Source organism: Numida meleagris, chromosome 13, assembly GCF_002078875.1.
Source record: "Numida meleagris isolate 19003 breed g44 Domestic line chromosome 13, NumMel1.0, whole genome shotgun sequence".
Taxonomy (NCBI): domain Eukaryota; kingdom Metazoa; phylum Chordata; class Aves; order Galliformes; family Numididae; genus Numida; species Numida meleagris.
In genome coordinates, this window is record NC_034421.1 from 1,147,737 (window position 1) to 1,172,563 (window position 24,827).

The 24,827-nt window shown below is 45.4% G+C and overlaps 1 protein-coding gene and 2 long non-coding RNA genes across 4 annotated transcripts in view; 2 read left to right on the forward strand and 1 right to left on the reverse strand.

The window, feature by feature from the left end:
* LOC110405861 lies at positions 37-5,250 on the reverse strand. The gene is made up of 3 exons (XR_002443127.1): positions 2,270-5,250; positions 1,989-2,114; positions 37-581 (listed from the first exon to the last, which is right to left on the reverse strand). It is a non-coding gene; the product is annotated as an uncharacterized LOC110405861 (long non-coding RNA).
* LOC110405862 lies at positions 12,830-13,993 on the forward strand. Its single transcript, XR_002443128.1, has 2 exons — positions 12,830-13,485; positions 13,567-13,993. It is a non-coding gene; the product is annotated as an uncharacterized LOC110405862 (long non-coding RNA).
* Positions 21,918-24,827, forward strand: part of LMTK2 (lemur tyrosine kinase 2) — a 36,670-nt gene continuing 33,760 nt past the window's right edge. For both annotated transcript variants that reach the window (XR_002443116.1, XM_021411592.1), the window contains exon 1: positions 21,918-22,206. Coding sequence is in view for 1 of the 2 variants with exons in the window: in XM_021411592.1 (XP_021267267.1) it covers positions 22,080-22,206 (127 nt within the window). In the remaining variant the exon portion in view is untranslated. The remainder of the gene's footprint in view (positions 22,207-24,827) is intronic.

The following is a 24,827-nucleotide window of genomic DNA, read 5'->3' on the forward strand; positions in this document are numbered from 1 at the left end:
TCCAACCTTAGCAAGGTTCTCTCTGGGGAGATGTGGTTGAGCTCCACACTGCTCCACGTGCTGAGAGCAGGAACTGCCCAAAACTTGGCACCGCCTGTGAGCCCTTGTGCTTATGTTCTGTGGAAACCAGAGCGTGATGAGGGGCTGATGTGCATTTGGGAATTGTCCAAATGTGGAGTTCAGGCCTCCACGGCACGCACCCAGACCCAGGAACTCGGAAGCATTCCTTCGTCCCTCATTAGACACCACCAACAAACAGCAAAGCACTGAGAATAATTAGAATGAGGACTATAGAAAAGTAAGCTAAATTAATATGATAATTGGTACTAGAGACATAACGGCATCAGATATGAAAGCATTAGGTCTTTACAAACAATAATTCATTGATGTTTGACAGCTAAGTGTGGTTTAATCAAATGGTGCATCAGTGAAGTGATTCCAGTGTTCAAATATTTTGAGGATCAGCGGGATGAAAAGACAGAAGAGGGCATTGTTTGTCCTGGACAGGGCTGCATTTGTGCTGTAGCTCCCGAGTAATACCAGAGTCCAGATACTGCAGTGGTTTCAAGCTCTATTGTATACTGTAGAACAACAGAGGCAGAAATGGTTAGTTCTTGTTATTTGTTTTGGGACAAACAACATTATAGTCATTGCAGATCCCATTAGCAAATTGCTGCAGCCAATAGGTATACATTTAATCATTTCAAATCGGCTGCTCTGAATGAAGAAATGCATTTATTGGATCCTAGCAATAAATACACATGCCTATCTTAGAACTTAGTGGCCTCTGGCTGAGCTGGATTATAGCTCTGATTGCACTTCACTAAAAACATACAAGGAATTATCCTAAACTGGAAACTTAAGGAGTGAAGGGCCAAGTGAAGCTGCGGGGTTAGAGGCCCGTGTCCTGCACAGGAGTTCAGGTGTGGCTGTCACTGGTTAGCTCCTACGGCAGAAAATGGCCTTGAGATGAGTGGCAGCTGGCTGGGAGCTCCTGCTGCCAGACGGGGAGATGCACAGCTGCACCTGCTGTCCTCAGAGACAGCTCACAGGGTGACATTAGAATACACAGACAACAAACAAATGAACAAAACTCTTGATTCTTTTATGACTCTTATGATTTTGGAAGGATTTGGCTAATTCCTTTTTAACTTCTTCATTTGGATGTACTATTCAGCAATCTCTGGATTTCAAACTCCGGAAGGTGGGAGCAGAAGGTGTTTTGCTGACTCTCGAGTTCTCCATGTTGGCCTGTCCTTCTCTGAGTAGAGGTGGATTGAAGCAGGTGTTAAGTAGAATATATGCTTAAGTACTTTGCTGAATTTGAGAAGTATGACTAAATTTTTGCACGTGTATTGTATATCCTACACAGATACACAAAGGTGAGCTGGGCTGCAGAAGCTGTAATTGTGGGCAGAATTTGGCACTTACACTTCGTGCTGGAATGTCAATTACTTCTGTGCAAAATGTAATGTTCCTGAAATGTGATTCTTGCGTGCAATGCGAAGCCTTTACTAAGCAGCGTTGTGAAGCTGTTATCTCAGAATGCCACGGTAAGGTAATTCCAGAATACCAAATCCCTGCTATTTCCTGAAAGATACAGCTATATAAAATGTTACTTAACAGCGATGTTGAAAAATGTGTGCTAATCAGCACAGAAGATTTTCTCCATCACGTAACTTTATAATTGATGGTGTCATCAACAGTGGAGACAGCCGTTTAAATTATGAATGCTTCTGGTTATAAATGATGGAATTTTTTGGTGTAGGAATTAAAGTGTGTGCATTATTAGAACTGGTAGAAGAATTCAAGTCATGCTTTGGAGAAAAGGACAAAATTAAACATGATTTAAAGTTCATGAGTATTTGGGTAACCAAGCATATTTTTCTATTAAATATGTAGGCATTACAAAACAGACCGAGGAGCATCCACTGAATAATATTTGAAAGTTTTTCTAAGCCTTATTGAAGTAGGTTAAATTAAAATACCTGTAAGCAATTCCATCAGTGCCTTTCTGGAAGCAGGCGGCTGAAATCAGCAGCTTCATCTTTCTCAACCTGCTGTTCGGACAGAGAAGGTCCGGAGAGCTTTCTGGTGAGCAGTGACCGATGGACCTGAGGGGGAGAAGCTTCTGTGTAGGGGTGACCGGCCGAGCCTGAACATTGTCTGTAATCAGCTTTATCTGCAGCAGACACTCCTGCTTAGACCTCAGGTGTATGGCTGGCATGTAGCTAAGTGCTGTAACTGAGACAAAAAGATGGGAACTCACCTTCTGCTGCCATGGCCAGCAGGTTGCCTTCTAAAAGGAGGACTTCTTTCGGGTGAGTGGAATGGGATTGCACACAATTTTAGAACTAGAACTGGCGGGCTGATAATTGGGCATCCTTTCATTGCACCTTGTATCCTACTGCCAGTTCTCCAGCAAGCTCCTGGAGCTTTCCAAGGAAAACTGCGTAAACAAAGTCCAGTGCAAAAATATCAAGACAACTATTAAAGAAGCAATAGCAATCAGTAGCATGGAAAATAAAAACCCCATCTTCAGAAGCTGAAATGTTGCAATTCTCTTTCCACATTTGATTTGATGCTATTCCGTTGGGGAAAATGTTCATAAACCTCCTAAGAATGCACCCTGGAGCATCCCCTGCCTGCCGGGTGAGGCCGCGGCTGTGGAATTCCCTCGAGATCTCAGCTGTGGCAGTAAGCCCGGGCACGGCCCGGCAGCTCGTGGTGGTGGCAGCTGGCTGCGGGCAGCTCGGGGGCCAGCGCGGCGCGGCCTGGCTCAGCTGTGCAGGGGGCCTCCAGGAGGACAAGTGGCCTGAAATGCAGCCTTCTCAAAAGCCCGAAATCTCTTCTGAGATACTGTCTTGTTACATATAACTGAAGAGTTTTGTTTTTTTCTTGTCTATGTAAAGTAGCCTGGGTGATACCTATCAAAATAGAGCAGCAGCTTGTTTCCCTGGAGCGACCTTACGCTGTGTACTTCTCAGCGCAAGCAGTTGCTACAACAACTTTACAGTCTGCTATAGGCAGTAGGAGTAAGAGTAAGTAGCCCAGCGTGCTTGATTGCAATACATGGGCTTGATGTACAAACTGAGCTAATAGAGTTAGGGAACTGGCGGTGTCCAGGGAATGCTGAACACATGTGGAGCAGATGGAAGAGATTAAAAAACCATAGAATTGTAGATGAAAAATGTTGCCACCACTGCAGTGGCAAACATGAGATTTGTGTATATGTATGTCTCTTTCCTGACTGTTTTGAAGGGTGCTAGGGTGAAAAAGGCAGAACATAGGAAAATTATTGTTAACTCCATTTAGAAGCGAATTAATTTTACTCAAACAGTGCTTTTCAAAATTATGTTTCTTTCCAGCCTAGTAAAAGCAAACCAGTATGTTTAACTCCAGCACTTAATTTTGGACCATTTTAAGTTGTCTGGTGAATTTGATAATTCAGCTTGTCCTCTACTGTTCCAGCTACCAAGGAAATTCCAGTTAGGATCTGCAGGATCAGATATCCTGTGTCTCAGCTGACCCCAAATCCCCATGATGGTTTTAGCACCATTCTTAAGAGAACCATGCAGACACTGTGGCTAGCAACACTTGTTTACCTGATGGCAGCAGAGGATTTAATTTAGAAGATAATGGCATCAGCATTAGAAACCTCAGATCAAAAGGACAATGTCTTGAATATTCTTACTTTTTGCTGTTATTTGAAGTAATTTATTGTTAGCATGGAATTAAGTAGAAAATAAGCTTAACGGATCCGTCTTGTTTTGAAGAAATCCCCTACACCAAAATTATAAGCAAAACCAAGAAATCTTTCTAGGACCCCGCACGGCTCTTTCAGAATGCCAGTCCTGCGGCCAGGTCTCACACTGGATGCTGCCACCAGCTCGAGCTGACCTGGGGCAAAGAGCCACGCCGAACTGAAAAAGACCAGGAATGTGACTCCAGCCCCAGCGCTGTCTGAAAGGACGGGCTCCGAGCTAAACAGGCGTAGTTCATGTTAGGACTGTTTTACAGATCCCTGAGAGCGTGTAAGATTACAGGCTGGTCAGTGCAGATAAAGCTGACGCATGCTTTCAAGCCCAGCGAGAGTTTAGGGCTATATTTAACAAAAAGGCTGAGTTCTGTGTTTGGGAAGCGCACTGCCTCCACGCCCAGTGCCACTGCACTCCCAGTCCTCTCTGGCTCCTCCTGTTGATTGCGCCCCACAGACTGGTTTCAATTTTCGTTCATTCTGCTGGTGGGGAAAGAGTTTTGAGCTAAACAAACTGAAGATGCTTTCTTTAAATACAGCCGGTTTTTCAGTGCTGAGGACCTGGTCTGTTTTCTCCGAAGCGTAGGCAAAAACGCAGCACTGTATTTCCCTTCTGTTCAAACAGGTAAAAATGTGACAAGCTGAGGAGAGGCAACATTTTCTGATGGCAACTGGAGCACATCTGTGCAGCAAGCACTGCACGGGCAACATGGGCAAAGCAGCTGCTTCTGCCTTTACATCGAGTCTCCTAGGATTCGCTTTTCAAAAGAGCTGCGTATTAAATGCTAATTAAGGAATTGGTCTGGAAACAGCACAGTAAAAAATGGTGGTACTCTGCAAATCCCAGGCAAAGAGCCTCTGCCAATGCTGAAAATCAAGCCCACTCCCCCAGCAAATGTAATGTCTGTATTTAGTCTACCTCTGTGTTTGTGCAGTTAATACTCTAATGTCCATTGCTTTGGGCCATACGTGACAGGAATTTTTCCCTGGTGGTAGCAGCTATTTCTGTTCTGAGGAACGCTGAGCGCTTTCCAGATCTTTCTGAGGTACTTTGCATCATCTGACATTTCTGCAGGCAGTGGTTGCTCAGTGCTGAATTTGATGGTAAATTCTGCAGCTGTGAAGTTACAGGAAACAAGAGAACTTCTCTTTTAAAGTCAGTAACACTGGGAAAGGATTTTGTCCTGTGTAGAAAGACAGGCCCTCTAGGTTCGTGGTAGCTGTGTCAGACCTTCCTTTGTCATCTTTTGTGCTTGTGGCTTTCTAAGAGAGGGACATTCTGAGAATTGCACTTTATAGCAACTGACACCAACCAAATACCTTTAACCTGCATTAATGAGTCCCTTTTACCCAAAATAATTACTGTGGGCAAATAAGTGCAGTTAAATTCTCCCTGGATCTCACCCCAGGTACCCCCACTGCAGTATCCCCATGTGCAGCCCCTTTTGTCTTGCAGGTGCATGGAGCAGTGGCAGCCACTTTGCCTGGTGAGAGCTGAATGTAGCTCTCATCTCATAGAGGATGCTGCTGTCATTTCTGTATCAGCTAGGGAGCAGATGGGGTTGCAGGAGGGAATTAACTTCCCCTTGTGGGAATAAATGCAAACAGAGCCTCTGCAGTGTTCCTCGGTCGAAGGCAAGGAAATCCCTGTGCTTTTAAAAGGGACTTGAGTAAGGTTCAGTCTTCCAAGCAGAGCAATCAGTTATAAATTATAGGGACAAACGTGATATTTATAAATGCCTGCAATACATAGACTTCCTGCTTCCATTGAAGTCAGTGGCAAAATTCCCATTGACTTCAGTGCCAACAGAATCTGGACTGCAGGCCCCAAAACAAATGTTTCCCTTTAAAATTGTGATATAATTAGCATCAGGAAGCTGCTTAATGAGCTGGATCTGATAGCTGAAGAAACTGAGGATTATTAGTATGAACTGGGTATTTCTTTTTTTCTCCACTATTTTAATTTAAAATTAAGTAGTGTCCTTGTTTTTACCATGCTCTATAAATATTTCATCCTGTACTCAGCACGGTTAAAGCCGTTGTATTGATACCACTGGAACCTACTTTGTGGACTACGTCAAGACAAATGGACATTTCTGTTAACACAATTGTTATCAGACATGTTCTTCAGAATATTAGCTGTACTCTTAATTTCGCTTTTCAGTCCAAGCAGAAACATTTCAACATAAGGCCGAAGAAAGATGATAATTTTCAGTGTAAGGAGGAAACAGACACACAGCAACAGTTGCAGGATCCCCAGGAATGGCGGCAGGTTGGTGCTTGAACAGCTCACTGAGCTCAGTTAGGAGTAAGGATCTATCTGTTAGGGACCAGCAGCAAGTGCAGGACTGGATCCTACTACTGCAGATTCTGTAGTTCTGCCACTGAGGAACTTCTATACTTAAATCATTTTCGCTTCTCAGAGAGATATGCACGCATCTCATGATGGGGTTCTAATGTTGAGTTCTAGTTCTGACTTGGACACTGACCCTGCCTGTAGCCCCGGACAGTTATTTATTGTGTGCCTTATGCCATTACTTCCACAAGTAGTCTGCTACATGTGCATTGAAGCAATAGGCTTTGTCCCAAAGAGGTCAAAGCTTAAAGGGCAAGTTGTGATCTAGCCCCAATGGATGTTGAGTAGATTCTTGTGCTCTGAACTGTTTCATTACAATATGGGTGCATCCAGGAATCGAATCTTACTCGGAGTGAGTCAGTGACAGCGTCGTTCCTATATGTTAAGATTCCTTCAGAGTAAAATACAGCTAATCTCTTCCATTACTTAAAAAGGGAGGTAACTTGCTAGTTACCTGTAATCAATTCTGGAGATGGAAAAGTGTATCAAACACACTCCAGTTCTTTTATTTTCTTTTTTCCTGTAAATTCTTTGTTCTGGTAAAAGCAGAATTCGGTTTAAATCAGTTCCTTGTGCTATATTGACAGAGTTTCTATTGGAAGTCAGTTGAACTTTTGTCTGAATTAGGGCTGATTTGGTCCATGTATGAATTTTCCCAGTTATCAGGATGATAGGTGTCCCACCTCATCTGATACACAAGACAATAATAAATGGCAAAATAATGAATATAGAATAGTAAATTATTAGTATTTTTTCTATAATTCATTTTGTGCTGTACAGTTCATCTTGGATTGAGGAGTGAAACAAATATTGTTATGGAGAGCAAAGAAACCGTGCAAATATATTTTTATATTTCTAATTTTGTCTTTGGGTGTTGAATTGCCCTGGGTTGAGTTGCATAATGATAAGTAAAGCAACTGGACACAATCCAGTGCAAAGTGATGCATGAAACCAGCACTTTTCCCCCCTAGCGTGTGAAAATTTGTATCAGCAAGAAACAGATAGTCTAATTTGTACGTAGTTGGAGATCTGCCTGCATTTTGATACCGACATTCTTTCAAAATGAATCATTCTTCAGTGCAGTCACAAGATCCCTAGCTTAGGGAAGCTAAGAAGTGACATGCTGACACTGGGCGCGTTAACCCTCCATCTTCACCACCTTCTGTGCACTCGTGTGACCCTCAGAAGTGGTGACCAGAGAGGAGCCGTGGTCAAGGCTGTGGTTAAAGCCGGAGTTGTAGTGGCTGTTCTGCAGTGTGATGGCACAACGCTGTACTTTGTAAATCCACACTGGAGCCAGGGTTGGATCTGAAACTTTGCTAGCATCTCGTCACAAACCCAGTACACTCAGCTCCTTATTGCTGGTACTTGAGTGTATGGCTGCATCTCTGTGATCTGTGAAAGTCATGTAAAGACTCAGAACTTGTTCCCAAGTGTCCAAAGCATCGGGGTGAGAACTGAAGTCTTAATAGCTTTTTGTAGCACATGTGTGGTACCTCTCTTTTGGATGAGGTATAATTTGATGTATGCTGTTGGAGCAGTCAACTGTGGAGTATTCTGCTCTTCAAGTGGTCAAAGGAATGCTGTGTGTTGGTTAATCATTGCTGGAGCAGCAGAGGCATCAAGCTGGGCGATTAACTGGTCTAACTAAAACTAACAAGGAAGGATAAATACTGGTTCCTCTAGGGCAGCTGAAGCATTCAGCAATGCTTAAAGCTGTTCCACCAGGGCCAGTGGGCACAGCCCCAGGGGAGGCTTTTTAATGGCTCTGATGTTGCCACGATGCTCCTGGAAGGTGATACGGAGCAATGGCAGTGGATTTTTATATTATCCCAAGCACGCACCTTGCACTCCTTACACCTTCTAGCTATGTAAACAGGCAACCACCAGGAAGTGGTCTTTGCAAAGGATGTGGCCACCGTGTGTGAATTCATCGAATTCTACACCCACTTGGCAGCCAGGCCTTGTAGATTAGATTATTTTTGGAGTCTTTTGTGATCGTGGAGCGGGTAGGATTTGCCCTAAGAGAAAATGTCATAATAGTAGGATGAAAGAGTGAATTCTATTGCTTAAAGGGTGGTCGTGGAAGAATAGAAGGGGTAATGCACTAATCAAATTCTGACGAGTTATTAAGGAGAAAGTAAGGCAGAGTGGTTTAGAGCTGTCTGCACTAAAGCTGGGTGTGTGGAAAATGAAGCAATTTTTATGCATAAACATCCACAATGATTTAGCTGGCATTACCCGCAGGTACTTAAGTCATAGAGCTCCAGCAGACATATATAACTGAGCGTGCAGGAGCGGGCCCCACGCGTGGTGGCGATGCCCAGAAGGCAGGGAGGCCTGCTGCTCGGGGTTGGCTGCCACATACGCAGACACGAGTCGCTCGCTAACGCAGCGGCACAGCACAGCACGGCCCGACCCTGGTCGCCCTGAGGTGGTTGTGAATGCACGGCTCGACCCGCTTTTACTGGAGCAGTCTAAGTAGACCAAAATCAAGAACTATTTAGGGAGAGCTCTTCCTTGTAACCAGTGAGGTCTACTTGTGTTTCCTTCACTGCGATGTTTATATCTACGTCAGTTCTTCACACAGAACAGAACTGTCTGGAAGGCCAGGACCGCGGAGCAGCATGCGGCGGCACGGCCGTGCTGCAGCCATGGCAGCAATGGGGCGAAAGGAAAGCTTTGTGCAGCGACGGGCTGGCTTGAGGAGGCTTCTTCCTTCGCGTTAGCCGATAGGCTATACTGCAGAAGCAGGGAATGGAAAAAACGTGGAAACCGAAGAGAAATAAATAGGCAGGAGAAGGGTAAAGCCAAGCGGGAAGCGCGCCCCGCTCCGCTCCCAGCCCCGGCCGCCCCGCCCTGGCGGAGCTGAGGAGCGCCACCTGGCGGCTGCGGGGCGCGCGTGGCTGAGCGCTCCCTGGGGCACCCGTCCCAGCGGGATGCCGCCGGCTTCTGCGGCGTGCGTGCAAGCTGTACTGATGAGCCAAAGCCTTACATATATAAAAAGTCAACTCTTGTAATCATTTTTTAAATGAAAAAAGCTACTTCTTTTACGCTCCTGAGTTAGCCGAATATGAGGATTTATTGATGGGCCACTAAATCCTGCCCTGCAGTGCACAGTTTGGCGTCTCCAGTGCTGCCTCTTCCTCTGTTATTTGTGTGACCGCTGTTTGTGACTCTTCTGTTTGCCACGGGTGAGCACTGAGCGACTCAGAGAGCCCCTCCACCCTGCCCGAGTATCCGCAGTGCCCTCTTTGCCAGTGCATGTCTCCGCAGCGGGGGCTCAGCTCTCCAGAAAATGCCCTTCCCCTGTAGTCTCGATTCTCTCATTGAGCTATAAACAGCTCCCATTGGCATCCCTACCTGAATCATACCCCCCCCCCCCAGACCTTATGTACATCCCATCCGTTACGTAGAAACCTCAGAAAGGGAATTCTTGGAAGAATAAAGGACCCAGTTTTGAACACAGCAGTCCTTTGGGATTTGAAATATCCTGCAGTGCAGCATCTGCTGGGACACAAGAGAGTTTAAGCACACAGTCGGAGCCCATTGGAATTAGGCTTATTCTCAGAATAAACCAGTTTATTCTGACAGGCTTGAAGTTGCAGAGGATTTTGTGATTAAATCAGAATTATAAATGTCACATGTTCAAAAATCCAGAAAACTATGAGAAGATTCCACGTGGCAGGCAACATGAGCGGGCTCTGTGAGGCCTCATACAGAGAGCAGGAGAGAGCTTAGGAAGAACACAGCAGAGTGGGCTCAAACCAGGTAAACATGCTGCGTTGTTACTAACACTATTCCTGCACGTCTGATACATCCTAGGTACTTGCAGACATACAAGTAAGGATTGTATTTGGCCAGGCAATTTACAATGAGATAAGAGTTTTTTTTCAGTTTGACGTGGGAACAAATGAAGAAACAATTCCTTTGCTTCCTGTTGAGAACCTGTTATGTAACTATTCTGGCTTTCTTAAAGTAGAGTGGGGAGATGATAGCTTTAGAGAAAAGAATTTCTGCATCCTTCAGAAGTTCAGAGAATCACTTTTGGAAGGTACAGAATTTGTGTCCTTGAACTTTCGTGGCATCACAGCACGAGTTCTTTATCACCTGGCATGCCTTGATAAAACAAGAATCAGACAAGTTTAGATTGTAGACCAGAGAGCTGATGCTAAATAGAATGGTTAGAGGGCAAAGAGTGTTTGAAAAGAATTTAATATGTAATCCAGCTTTCCCAAGCCCTCTATTGTGATCCAACTGTTTAGGCTCCTTGCCTTTGCTCTCTGTAAAAGGCCAAAATGTGAACTGCTTGCATAGTTAGAAACTTCAGTAGTTTTCAGTCTGCACACACTGCTGATCTGATTGCAGCAGTCTGATCTCATGTTCACATTAACCTTGAACATGGTTCTTTTTTGTTGCTATTTACCTTAAAATCTACTCGTAAAAGACTTACACGTTGCTTCTCTGCTGTCGTGCTGATCAAACTGTGCTCCTTTTCTCTCCCCTCAGACTGATATTCCATTTCTGTACTTGTTCTAGTAGCCAGTCTGCGCTGATTCCGCTTCATCTTTTTTCAACAGTGTTGACAGGAATTGTATAAATATTTCACACAAAATCTTACCTGTGCCTTGTGTAAAAGCACCAATAATTCCTTCTCTGCTAAAAATCTCACCTAGCCCATCTTAGTATCATCTCGTTCCACTGCTGTGCCATGTTGGCAGCTCTGGTTCCCTGACAGTTTCTCTCACTCAGATGACACTATGATCTCTTTCCTTCTCTGTTGCTTCCAGCTGGTGAATCCCAAGAACATGACTTTGCAGTTCACATTATTGAATTTCTATCACTACATCAAGAAGGTCATCTAATTCCAACGCGATGATCTGGTCCTGCTCACTATTGGCAGAACCTTCCAGCTTTGCTTCATGTGCACATTTTTTGAGGCTGGGCCTGGTCGTTCCTAGGTAATGGAGACAGAGCTTGCGTGGCACGGCTCCGAAGGCTCATTCCTGAGGAAATCCATCAGGAAATTTGCTCCATTCTTATAATTCCTTTTTTGTTATAACCTCTTCTCTTTGTTCACATTGCTTTTGTACTAATGCCTATTGCTTCTACTTTCAGTAATGTGGAACGCTTTCTCAAGTGAACTGTTTCAAACGCAATAGACCGAGTGTACTGCATTATTCAGTTCTAAAGAGACGATTATCTTACTCAGAATATACCAGCTTTCGTCTGACATCCCCCACTTTGCTATACCACGTTTTTTCTCACATTCTTTTTCCCTCACTGCAATTAATCATGCTTTCTCCCAGCATTTGCTCTAACACATAGTAGTATACTGAATTAAAAAAAAAACTTTCTGAAATACAGACATTATATTTACTATACTCGAGCTCTAATTTTCATTTCCATTTACACAAAACTTGCTACTTTACTTTACTTACATATACCAGTTCACTCAGTATGCTCGGAAGCAATTATGTAGATTCCCTGATGTTTTCCCCATTAAGAAATAGTTTTGTTTCTCTTGGTACTGTTACTTCTGTTATCCTACTGCTGTTTCCTTTGTATATCATTCTCATCGGTCAGCACCCTTAAGCAAATCAAATCGAAGATCCTCCTTGCTCACTCTGATGTAACACCAGCCCGTTAGTTAATGGATTTTAAAAGAAATTCATCTTGCACCCTGCTCATGTCTGTGGTGGAGCTTTGACATCATTGGCGGCATTCATTTTCTGCTTTATGTCCAGGAAATTAAAGTCTTCAATTAAAAAAGGAATTGCATTTATTATTTTCCCATATTTTTACATCCCTTGTAATTTATATCAGCTGGCAGCCGAATACTTTTCTCAGTCCAAGACGTTCTGTAATAGACATTTGATAATGTAGCTGCCTGCCCATACACCCTGGCTCCATTGGTCCGTAGGTCCCGACTGCACTCGGGATTATCGGAGAGAAGCGTTAATACGAAGTTCAGGCACGGGAGCACTGCTTTTCATGCTTGTCGAACTGTCCCCCTGTGGCTGTCATTCTTTTTGTTTTTTTCCTGGCATCCAGAGCCAACGCAAATAGGTAGGGCGCTTCCTATGGAGAGAGCTATTTGAGCTAACCTCCTCTCCGTGTTTTTTGTTCTTTGCTTCCTCAGAGAAATGATTTTAGCCACATCACGAAGGCATTCACTGAGATGAAAAATTTCAGCATGGGCAGGGAGACGTGCGCTCCCATATGCTGGACCTGCAAACCCACCAGAGGTTTCCTTGTTGGCAGCGAGCACACCAAGCAAACCTCAGAGGAGTGCTGGGAAATGACGTTGTGCAAGTGCTTTTCACCCAGTCACCGGCTGCACACACCCAGCTGCTGCAGATGGGAGCGGCTCCAGGCGGAGCAAAGCATTTTTCAGATGTTTACACCATGAAGAACTGCCCTGGTAGGGCCAAGAGCAACTGTTTCCACAAAGTAAATATTTCTGAGTTAGGTAATAGCTGAGGGCAGCGAGCGCTGTAGCCGGAGCCTGAAGCAGAACTATGGCAGTGAGTGGAAGGAGATATTCTTCTCTCCTGAGTTAGGATGAGGCTTAATTTTTCAGAGATGTGAAATTAAATTAGAAAGGGGGAGAACCAGTGAATTGGAGAAAGAGTAATAATTTTGTATCTGACTCATCTTCTACTATTCCATCAGATCAGAAATAGCTCAACTCCTCTGCTAAGCTAAGTGCCCAGCAGTTTCACAGTCCTACAGTTTAGCTGCTCTGGTCAGGAACTTTGCATTTCTCGTGAAGCAATAACAGCCTTCTTCAGCTGCAATGTTATTAACTCAAATACCACGACTCCCCTTCCTGTGAGCTGATAGTGCTTTCTGCCTTTGTTTCACTACTGCTCTTCTCATACCTTCCGTTGAAGTATATTACAGAAATGATTGGCGCTTGCCTAGCACATTATATCTGCAGAAGATATTCACAGGTCCTAACTAGTAGGTCTCAGAGCATATTAGAGGTCATTTCTCAACAGAAAGGGTAGAAACAGCGTTTAGTATTGGGCTGTCTCTCTGATATTTCTCTGGGCTCTGTTTGATGCTTGGAATATTTTTGGAACAGATGCTAGATCGGTTGTGTCTTTTGAGGAGCTTGGGAACTGACAACTGCAGAAGGACAATATGGTCTAAAACCTTATTACAAGTGCAACAGTATTTCTAAGATGATAAAATTGTTTGCAAAGATCTTTTGGCCTGCTGGAAACAAATCTCATGTGCCTTCCTCCAGCTAGCTGGAAGGGGGGAAACTTACCTGAAGTTTTCTGCCTTTTTGGCAGGGCAGCAAGTCCGTATGAGGCTCTAAAAATGAAACCAACAGGAGAAACGGGCTATGGACTGAGCCAAGGTGAGCTGAGCATGGAGCTAACTTGGTAGTAGTGGTTGTTACATTGCACAGTGTTATCCTAAGGTTCCTTCTGCCCTGAAGGGACAGCCAGCGGGGAATTTGTGCTCCCACTGAGTGAGATTGGAGATGATGTAGATATGAAATGGTTAAGAACTTGAAGAAATGATGGAATCCATCTGGCATGGGACAAAACCCGCAACTATCCTCACCCACAGAAGTGGCTTCACTGCTAAAAGAGTTGCAGCACCAACTGAAGCCCTGCTTTCACCTGCTGATGGCTAACTGCACTAGGAACAGAAACATTTTTTACCTGTTGCAACTCCATTGAAGCCAACAGATTTGTATGCAAGAGCTTGGGGCAGAGGCAGTGTGCTGTCTGTTGCTAGTTTTATAAGTGATTGCATATTTGTTTGCTCAAAACCATATTGTAATGCAAATTGTATGCCAATGAAAATACAGAATAATTTGTCTTGGTTGCAGAACCAAAGCTGCACGATCTAGATCTCAATTTCCCCAGTGTCTGTGATATTTATTTAAAGCGTTAGTTTCGACCTAGATCCAGTCCTCATTTCTGAAAGCTATGTAAGTTATGTCTTGCAGCAATTTTCTTCCAAAGGTCTTTAATGTATATGTACATAAAACGAAGAATTCCAGCCTCTTATCACATAAACTAGATCTTAGTTTCAAGAAGAGTCCTTGTTTCTACATAAAAATATGCACAGGACGTTTCAGGCAGGAAAAAGAAAGTCTGGTTGATACATATTTCTTATTAACTGCTTTAACTCTACTTACCTGGTTTCACAAGCAGCATTGTCAGGGGAATTAATTGCATCAGAGTCAGTGGAGGGAAAAATCAAGGAAGAACTCTACTCACAACAAATTAAGCTTTAATACTGCAGAGTTGTCGTTTTGTGTATCAAAGGCTGCTGAGAGTCATGTTGCTGGGAATAACTAGGGGGCTCGTTAGTGCAGTCATGATCATCTTTCTGACAGAAACTCAGTTCCACAAATTCAGTGTGAACTCTTCCTTAGGTTCTTGTCTCATTCCCGTACTAGGCTTATTTCTCCCTTAGTATGCTTCCTATTTAATTTCTCAGTTATGAACTCATTTTTCAGCATCTACAAAACTATATAATGAATTATGAGCAAGGCTGAAAGGAGTCTTAAGTGTATGCAAGTTACAGCTTATTTTCCTGTCTTCCATAGTAATAGTTTTGGGAATGTGGCTTTCCTCTGCTAATTTGAGTTATGTCCTTGCGTAAATAGGGTCATACCGTGCTTTTATACACAGCCACAACACAAGGTAGATTCCTAGTTTCTACTTGTTATAGATCCATTTTGAAAGATACTGGAGAATAAGCCCAAACCGGGCGTATTTCTTCCTTTCTGGTAAGCTCTGTAATATCTGATCGGCCCCTTGGGCACTCACCCTTTGTTCCGTGAATGGCCAGAACTGTTTATGAAGTCTGTCGCCATGAAAGAAAGTGCAGAATCAAAGTATTCTGCTTGGCACCTTAAAGGTTTTATGGAATTTGTAGTACTAACGTAGATGTTGTTTCTTTGGGATTTTATACCCTGTTTTTTTTTTTTTTTTGACTGGGCAGGAACCTGACTTCTTAAGCAATTCCACCCTGATTTCTCTGATATTCTTGCAATTATATACAGCAGTACAAAACTCTGCTTAAAGAAAGTAAATATCCAGAGCCATGTGGAGATGTGCTTGCGTTTCTCGGTGGTGGTCAGCACTGTATTTCAGACCAGGACAGGCACGACAGAGTAGAAAAGGAGCTAGAGAAATATGGGAAGCAGTATCCATTGGTGAGCTATTTGGAGACTGACCCAACCCATGGCAGAGCTCCTGTGCTCAGAGTTCACTCTAACTACAGGATCTGCAGTCGACACAAATTGAGTCACCTGTGTAAGGAAGACAGACTGAGGCCCATGGAGGTTTACCTGAGCTCAGGCCTACACCAGTGCTCTTGCAGTCTTCATGGGAGTCGTTGGCAGGTGATTGCTGGGCACAGATGAGCTCTGCCTTTCAGAGTCCATCTTGATGTTGTAGGGACCTTCCTCCTCCCCTTTCCCTGCTACCAGCTTTCCTTTCCGGGGTAAGGCTACCAGGGGAAGAGACCAGGAACCCTCACTATGGGTTTTTCCTCCCCAGTGGGTCAGCATGGGCAGGGAATGTAGGTCAGCGTGGAGAACTGTGAGAGGCTGCTGCAAGGTTTGTGTTTGCCAGCTGGAGCTAAGCACACTGCAGCAAGGACACGAGTACACACTCATTCCCAATGGTGGGACCAGCTAATTGTTTAACACTGTCAGTGAAGAGGAAAGATCCTGAAACTATTTTGATCTCCAACAGCTGTAATCAAATATCAGGCAGTGGAAAAACCAGACCTGACCCTCTGATGTTTCAGCTTATGTACAAAGAGCAGTGGGAGATGTTGATACAAGGCAGGAGAATTTGCAATGTGGAGGAATGTGATGAGTAGTATTAATTTACTTGATAAAAATAACGTTTTCTGTTACCTACACTGAGTGATTCAGCATTTTAGTCTTTGACTAAAATAAATGCGTCTGGAGGCTTGCATGAGATGGGATGCAGATTATATTTGGGTCAAATTAAAAACTGGTCCATACTGCACAGGATAAACAAACTGTAAAATGTAACCAACAAAAGGGTATTAGTGGTAATCTTTCTTCTAAAATACGAGCTCAGCAGTAAACAGAGCAGGTGCAAGCCGTGGTTAATCCTTGACCCCTGGGAAATGGTGACGTTCATTTCTTTTGTCTTTCTACGCCAGGTGCCAGGCTCTCTGAATTCCTAATTGAGAGCACTAGCTAGAGCACCTGGGCTGCATCGCAAGGAGAGAAGCTCCGTTAACTGCTGCTTCTTGTAATATCCCACTGTAGGCAACACCTGGGGCATGGTTTTATAAATAGATAACCTGGGCTGTGATCATACAAGGTTAATTCAGAAGTTGTCGGCTTGCTGGGCAGTGTTCCAGCCATGTGCTGATGGCACATGCTCATATCACAAAATCAAATCATGTTTTGTATGCTCAATGTTTATCTGGGACGTGGTGTTACAGAAAGGTGGTTTTTTCCTAATGTGTAAAATTTCTGGTCTGCTCCTTTGTTAAAAGGAAGCTTCAAGTGGGTACGACTGCAACGTTAGCTGGTGTCTCAGAGTACGTATTTCATCCGCCGTGTTCTGAAAACACAGAGATGCTCAGAATTACTTACATCTGGTAGTGTATGCTTACAGAAGAACTAACAATTTAGCAAAGGCTCTGGTAACTGTTCTCTCACGTAGTTTAATCTCTTCTGATGTTTTTTCTCAGTTTACATTGATAGCGTAACTCATGGAATTTACTGCACTAAAACAGGACATTCTTTTGGCATTGTGTGCAGGACTGAAAAGAAAAAAGGGATTATCCTTAAATTTTGAGTGGCTTTGGATCTTCAGATTGAATTGTCTTCATATTCTGGAAGGCAGCATTGTTTGGTATAAGAATAAAAAGGAGTGCAAAGCATTGGCATTCCTGCACAAGGTGGATCCCTTCTTCCCTTACACTGTTCGAACAAACTGCACTTTCCTTTTTATCTCGAGTCCTTGTGGTTTCCTTCCAAGTGTGGATTTTACCTTGATGTATGGAGAGCAGTAGTTGTCTGCGTGTTGGAGCTTACTTCGTTTTATTTATCCCTTCTGGATCTGGCCTCTAGACTCAAATACTCCTTTTTATAATTCATTCTGGCAATGTTACCAGTTATTTCCAAATTGGGATGAGCTTCCCCCTGTACACATACTGGTCCTCAGCAGGAAGGCTTCGCTTATACTTTCACTAGAATGTGGAAGCCAATGTGGAAGCCAATCCAAGACTCCTGAAAGGAAATGGAAGTGGTCTAAGACAAATTTCCAGTTTAATTTTGGACCAGTTATTTAGTATCAGGTTATTAAAGATACTTAAAATGAGAAGTGAGTGACTACATACGTAAAAACTGCCCTCTTCTCTGAATCCTTCCTTTCCAGGAGTGCAGTTCTTGTCATATGATGCCTACAGGGTAAAAGCAGAGCAAGCTGTAAGCAGCAGCACCTGCAGTCATCTCAGACAGGTAGAGTTGCTGAGCAGCTTACACAGCTCTTGCCATTATGAAAGTACTGTATGAAGAAAGGCTGACTTGAAGCCTCGTTTGATCTGTTGCATGTTACTTTGTCTATTTGTGAAAATATTCTGTTTTGCTTTTTTCTTTGAATAATATAATGTATATTTAGATCAGTACTGCATTAGACACTCATTTGGCTAAATAGTTTCTCATTCTATTCAGTACTGTTTTGCTGCATCTGGAGCAAAATTTAACAGAGCACACAACTTAGTGTTTGCTAAAAATAAATAGGAAAGAATAAGTAGAAGACGATGGCAGGGAATTTCCAATAGGGCTATAAAGGTTGTACAGCACCTTTACACAAAGGTCATCATTTTTCATTTCTTTTTGCATTAATGGAAACAACTTAGCTAAATCTCCTATTTTTGTCCTAAATAGTTGGTGCAGCATTCTAGGGGAAGCTTTACAACACAAATACATCACCACAGATGTGATTTGGTCCAGTGTTAGGCAGTTGTTGGTGGCATAAAAAAAAGAGAGAACTGGCAGAACTGGTGTTCTGGCCGCCAGTATCATCTGAGAGTAATGCCTGGGGAAGTCATGACTGTATTTCATTTAATTCAGGATGAAGGCCTGTTGATAAGAAGTTTTTACTGATATTAGTGCTTCTTATGCCATTTTGAGTAAGTACCTAACTACTCTTTCACAAAAATTCATTTGATTAATGTCAGTGATTCCATAGGATGGTTCAATGGATGAAAGGGAAATAGATGTAATAAATAAAGTAAATAAAATACGTTTAAATAAATCTAATAAGAATTATTTTAAACGGGGATCCACCTTCCTGTCTTGATGTTAAGACCTCTTCACATTCCACCTGTTTGAAGCCAATGTAGGCAGTGCCATTCCCGACCAGGGCCATCGAAATCCTCTGGGTGTCCTCACTCAACAGAGTGAAATCGTTACCACACTTTCCAGGACATCAGTGTCAGATGCAAATTCAATTCTGAAATATTTCCCAAGAAGAATGCATTTCCTCTGCGCATTATGGAGCTGCTGGACCGCTATTTAACACATTTTGAAATTCATATGCATGGAATTTTTGGCTGGTGATTCAGAATACACCTGGCCGTATTTCTCAGGAGTTTGTCTCTCCATATGCAAGCTTAAGCATTTGTGGGAGGAAATCGGGGAGTTCTGTTCTACCCATTTTAGAGTGACAGATACAGAACGAGGGGAAAATATTTGACTGAAATAAGCAAATTACTCATCATTTTAAACCCACTTTTCCTTGGGAGCTATATAAAATCATTTTGTAGGCTGTAGTATTGGAACAGCAGTGAACAGAGGAGGATGCCTTTGGTTACATAGAAACACTGCTTGGTCTCTTCTAACTGAAAGTGGAGGCTTAAATCAGTGACATTTATTTTGCCTGTTTATCAGGCAGAGGAGCACATTGCTGTTGAGTATAAAAAGAGAACAGTGACACCAAAGGAAAATATTATGCATGATGGAATGAGAGATTTTTCTTCTGGGGGGCAGGGCATGTCTCGGTGTTGGCATGTGAGGACACTAACCACCACGCCTGAAGCACAGACCTGGAATAAAGACTGCGTTCTGTTTTCAGCCCTGCTGCCGATGCTGGGCTCTGTTTCATAGTAAGGAAGTTGTGAATCCTTTGGCGCTTTATTCGCAGCTATGCTGAAGACCTTTAACACCCCTCTGGCAACTTGCTCAGTCTGCTAGACAATATTGCTTCCGCACCAATAATGTTATCAAAAATATTTAAGAAAATCGACTGAGAATAAAACCATCAACATCCTTTAGTTGATCCAATTATCTCTGTCTAAAAAAAGGCTTTAACACCTCCCACACAGAACAGCAGCTTCAGTAATTTGGCAATGCTAACAGTGCATAATCAAGAAACAGGAGGCTGCGATGTGGTAATACATCCCATCTTGTGTACAGGAAGATTTTTGTTTTATTTAAGTAAATATATTTTCTGTATGAGTACCTTCTGCATTACTTGGTGGCGGGTTGCTCATCCCATTAGTCTCCTAAGGTTGCTACAAATGTTCAGCTGCGGAAGTTGCAGACGGGTGGATGGTAACAAGCTGTCGGAGAGCAGGCGTTGTGCCGCCGTGTCTAGGATGCTTGCGGTGTGTTTGGAGATAGGCAGTGACTGTGACTAACACGTAGAACAAAGAATTGGAAGGGCTGGTTCTATAGCTTTTATTCTACCAGTGACTAATTCACAGCTAACCTTACGTGTACCGTCATTACAGAATAGTGCTCTGACAAGTCCTTTTAATGACGTGCTGCCGTAACTTCCCAGATAGTATTACAACATGTTGCTTTATCAGTAGATTACATCGAAGGCTTAGCATGCAATTAGGATAGGGTGGGCTCTGAAATGAGGCAGTCTGCTGTGTTTAAAATGCATGGAATTGTTCTCGCTGTTGAAATGAGAACACCCTTACATTGTAAACCTGCTGACGGGCTGCAAATGAAGCTTTAAGCTTTAGGTATGTAGCTGCTATGAACCTCAAAATTATTTTCGTGTAGAATTTGCATGATGTCAGTAACAGATCTCAGAAATACCTTAGACCCAAGATGCTAGAGCAATAGGCAGAAGTTAGATGTGCCCACATTCTTAGACCATTACAATACAGTGAGGTCTGGGTAGCCATCACTGAACGAAGTGGACGTAGTGTCCATCAGGAGACACGTGCAGATCCAGAGGCCGCAGCCCTGACGTCCACACTCAGAAGGGAGATTTGGTGAAGAATCAAGGGTTATCTTCAGAGTTTGCAATAGATATATAAAGACCTGACTGCATGCTTGTCACCAATTTCCTGCACAGAACTACTTAAATTGAGGCAGTATCTATTTGTACCTGAAAAAAAAGCCAACAATAATTATGTGTAATGCATTGCTTACTGTGCTGATTTGAAAGGGAAGAGGCCATCTTGGCCTTCCCAGCCGGTAAGATGTACAGCCAGCCAGGCAGGGAGCGCTTCTGAGCTGGCCACTGCTTTCTGCTGCTTTTACAAAGTAACTCGCAACGAGCAGCATAATGCATTAGCAGGAGCCGACTAAAACAACAGAAGATTGCCTCCCATATTATTATTCAATTAAAATATTTCTGGTGGAAGTAAAGCTAATTCAAACATGTCAGAAAATACAGGTCACTTGGTAATACAGCTGGTGTCTTCAAGCCGGAGAGAGGCTTTGTGGGTGCAGGCAGAGACCCGGAACAGGAAAGAAGTTAGGTTTCAGGCAGGTGTCTGCGGGAGGGGAAAAATCACCCTAGAAAGAAACTCTTAGAGACGGGGATTGAGGTTTGTGTCCGTGTGTGCCTGAACGCTGCGCGCCCGGCACGGAGCTCTCCCTGCAGCAAGTCCCGGGGCTGCTCACCGCGTTTCCCAGGACAACTTGTGCTCTTGCCATCATTAGCCTCTTCGCTAACTTATCGGGAAAGAGGAAATCGAGTTAGCTGTGGGTCTCTATTTACTCTCAATGTCTGATTACTCGGGATTATCGTTTCTGGTGATGGCGCTTACGGCTGCCACCTCGTTTTCACGCTCCTTAAATTCAGAAGAATGACAGAGCTAAAGCGGATCGGGGCCGGCCCGGCTCGCCGCCCGTTCTCCCGCAGCAGGGCCGCGCCGGGACTCGGCGCCTTCCAGCTGTGCAGGGCACGAGGGGTGGGGGCAGCGAGGGGCGGCGTGCAGCTGCAGCCTGCAGCAAAACCTGCCCGGGGCCGTGGGGGTTCCGAAGCGAGCAGGATCCGCTCCCGCTCATAGAGCTCCCTCGCCCCGCCTCTCGATAGGGGCCGAGCTGGACTGCGCCCAGACCTGCCCCTGGGGACGCCCCAGGCCCACGCCCCGGCCGGGCGCAGTGCGAGAGCAGAGTCCCCGGGGTTGCGCTGACGGAGCCGCGAGCGCCCGACCCTGGGCAGCGCTGTTCTCCCCGCCCCGCGCACGGGCGCAGACAAGCTCCTCCCGCTGCCCCGCCCCCGGGCCCAAGCTGCAGGCCGATTGGTGGAGGGCTCCTTCAATCCAGAGGAAACCCCGCCCCCCTCCACTCTCCCGTCGGGCGACTTGATTGGCAAACGCGCCGCATCGTTCTCGCGCCGCAGTCTGCGCGCGGCCCAGCTCGTCCCGTGCGGCGCGATTGGCGGAGATGGCCGTCAATCTCGGATTAGCTCCGTCCGGACCAGCGGTCCCGCCCCCCGAGCGCGAGGCGCGCGTCGATTGGCGCAGCGGGCGGTCAGTCAGCAGCGCGCCCGCCCCTCTCGGTCAGGTAGCCCGGAAGATGGCGGCGGCGGTGGCCGGAGGGGCCGTGTGAGCGGAGCGCGGGCGCCGATGCCGCGGAGGGCCGCGCCGCGGAGGCGGGGGGCAGCGGCCGCCGCGGGAGCTCCCCGGAGACGCTGAGAGCCTCGAGCCCCTCGTTCGGCGCCGAGCCGCGGGCCGGCGGCGGAGGACATGCGGCAGCGCGGGGGGCTCGGCCGGGCGGTCGGGCGGCGTGGGGCCGCCCCAGCCGGGCTCGCCGTCCTGCTCTGGCTGCTTCTGGGGAGCGGCGGGGCGGCCCCGCTTCCGCCGGCGGGTGCAGGTGAGGCGCGGGAGGCGGCGGGGCCCGGGGGCGGCCTGGGCGCGAGGGGCTGCGGGGCGCGGCTGTGGCAGCGCTGTCCCGCTTTGGGCGGCCGCGGCTCTTGAGATCGCGCTGCGTGCTCGTGCCGTGCCGTGCCGCGCACCTTTTCTGTAGCGGCCATCTGTGTAAGCGTACGGATCTCGGCGTGGTTTCGCCCGTTCCGCCCGTGAATCGCAGCGGGGCTCCCTGCCGGGGCCGCGGCCTCTGGGGGCGGGCGGCGCTTCCGCTCGGCTCTGCGGCCGCCGCTGCCCCGCTCCCCTCAGCGGGAATGCAGTCCCGGCCGCTCGGCTCTGGCGTTAGGTAACGCTGGCGGCCTTCGGGCCCTTATCTTCCTGTTTATCTAAGACACGCACGGATGATGTGTTCTCCCGATCTCAAGAATAATGCTGGAAGGTTGATTCGCTCTGATAGGTAACAGCCGTCTCAATCATTCACTTATTTCTTTATACTTTATTGGAGCTGAATCCTATTGGGCTCAACTCGACTGCGTGCTGGGGTTCAGTTGTGGCAGCGTAGCGTCGGGGCGCTGGACGGGGCCGTGCGGGCGAGGGGGAGGTGTGAAGCACGGCAGTCAGCGCTTTGGCCGCTGTTCCATGGAAAGTAGCAGAACGGGGAGTGGGACCGCCACGGCCTTGGGTTTTGGACCTACATTTTTCCCATTTATTTTCTTCCCAAGAAGACTTCAGAATTGTTCGTGAGTTACCTCCTCTGTCAGCCTTCCTTGAGGTTGGTCCTTCTGCAGTAAAGTTCTGGGAAAAATGAAAACCCCAGAAAGCCCTTGGTCAAACTTGTGTTTTCTTTGAGGCTAAATAATAGTTTTCTCTTTTATGAAATACTTGAAAAATTTCCCAATTATATTGACTCCTCATCAGGCCATGAGGGAGGGCAGCGTAGTTGTGGGTTGCAGTCTTTTTGGTGCCTGTTCTTTTCCTGAAACACTGTTAGTTGTTCTATTTCAAGGCAGGTGTCAGTATGGACACCGAGTGTTCTCAAAGTAATCCAGTTTTTTAATGAAAATTCTTCTGCTATCAAGACTAGGCCATGTATTCTACAAAGCTCAGAGATGAGGACGTAACTTCTGTGAGGCTGGCACAAACCTTACCTGTCAGAATGAGAAGTCATGCTAAGCAAATCACTCTTTTGAAACAGCCTCCGCTACATTGTGACTCTTTCCCTCATGTATCCCCTGGCAGGTTGCTTTGATTTCCTGTGTTGAGAGTGGCAGTCGTTGATGACTTTCAGAATAAATAATGGACTCTGCTTTAGGCCTTGGCAGCTCTTGCAGCTCACCATTGTGCACAACCTGATACTTAAGAGTTGTAAAGTTAGGAATAATTTAATGGACTTTTATTAAAATAATTAGTAATGGGCTTTGGAGTTATTTCAAGATCCTGCAGTTGTGCACCTGGCAGGAAGGGCTGCTTCTCTGGCTGTGGAGAAGCGTTTTGATCTGCCCTGCCTCGAGCACTCTGCAGGAAAGATGGCAGTCGGCAGAAAAAGGAGGAGGGGAGATGTGTGCGAGGTGCCTGTAGTGACCTCCATGGAGCGGTTCCTGGAACATGCCCATAATAAAGAGATTTCTTTTTTGAGGAGGAAGTTAGGAAGCAGAAAGTGGCAATGACAGGTTCTAGCAAGACTGGCTTGAATTCCTTGTTCAGAAATGTTCCACTTTGTGGAACTGCTGTGGAATTGCACCTGACGGGGGCTGGGGAATTGTCGCGTTCCCAGTGTCTTCATCAAGATGAACGATGCGGCTCCTTTTAAGTGTGGCTTCACGGTGTTTGCAGATGAAGGTGTGCGCTGATGATGTGTTCTATATTTGTCTCCCGTGTTTGAGGCTGTATTTCTAAACTTTTTGGAGAAAAAAAAAAAAGAGGGGGTAAAGGTAGGAAGGCTTTTATTGTTCCCTTGATACGGTCCATAGCAGTTATTGTAGAAAATAAGAAATGCACGGTGTTGAAGATGCTACTAGCTAGGAACAGACCGGCTTAATTTATGTGCTGTGATCATTGTGAATATGAGGGTTCACCTTCTGCTGGAGGTGAGAGCTGAGGACAGGTCTAGCTGAGGCTGACCTCTGAGGGCCTGCACGACCCGAGCTGCTCCAAGTTAGAGCAGTTTGTAGAATGAAGTACTTCAGCTGTTCTGAGCCTGTGGAGCGTTAGGTGTTTTACCTGAATGCATCAGGCCAAGAAGATTTTCAACATTGTGCAGCTGAAGTAAGTGTAAGGGTATTTGAGAAATGCTCTTTAGCAGTAATTTTTGCAGACAAACACTGCATCATAATCTGACACTTCTGCTTTGCTGTGATAAAGCTTTACGTTCTAATTCAGGCTCTCTCTCTCTCTTTTTGACTTGGATTTTCATACTTGACCTTAATTCAGCTGCCTCTCCAGAAAGCTGCAAATCTAAATCAAGGGTATGTACGTTAACGTCAGAGGAAGAGCTTCTGTCATCTCTCTGCTGTATGAAGTCCTTGCAAATGCAAAGGAACGGGGGCTCAGAAGTATTATTATTTTCCTGTAAAACTGGAATAGGTGGTAGCGTTTTTCATGGGTGTGTCCAGTTTGACATTTGTGATG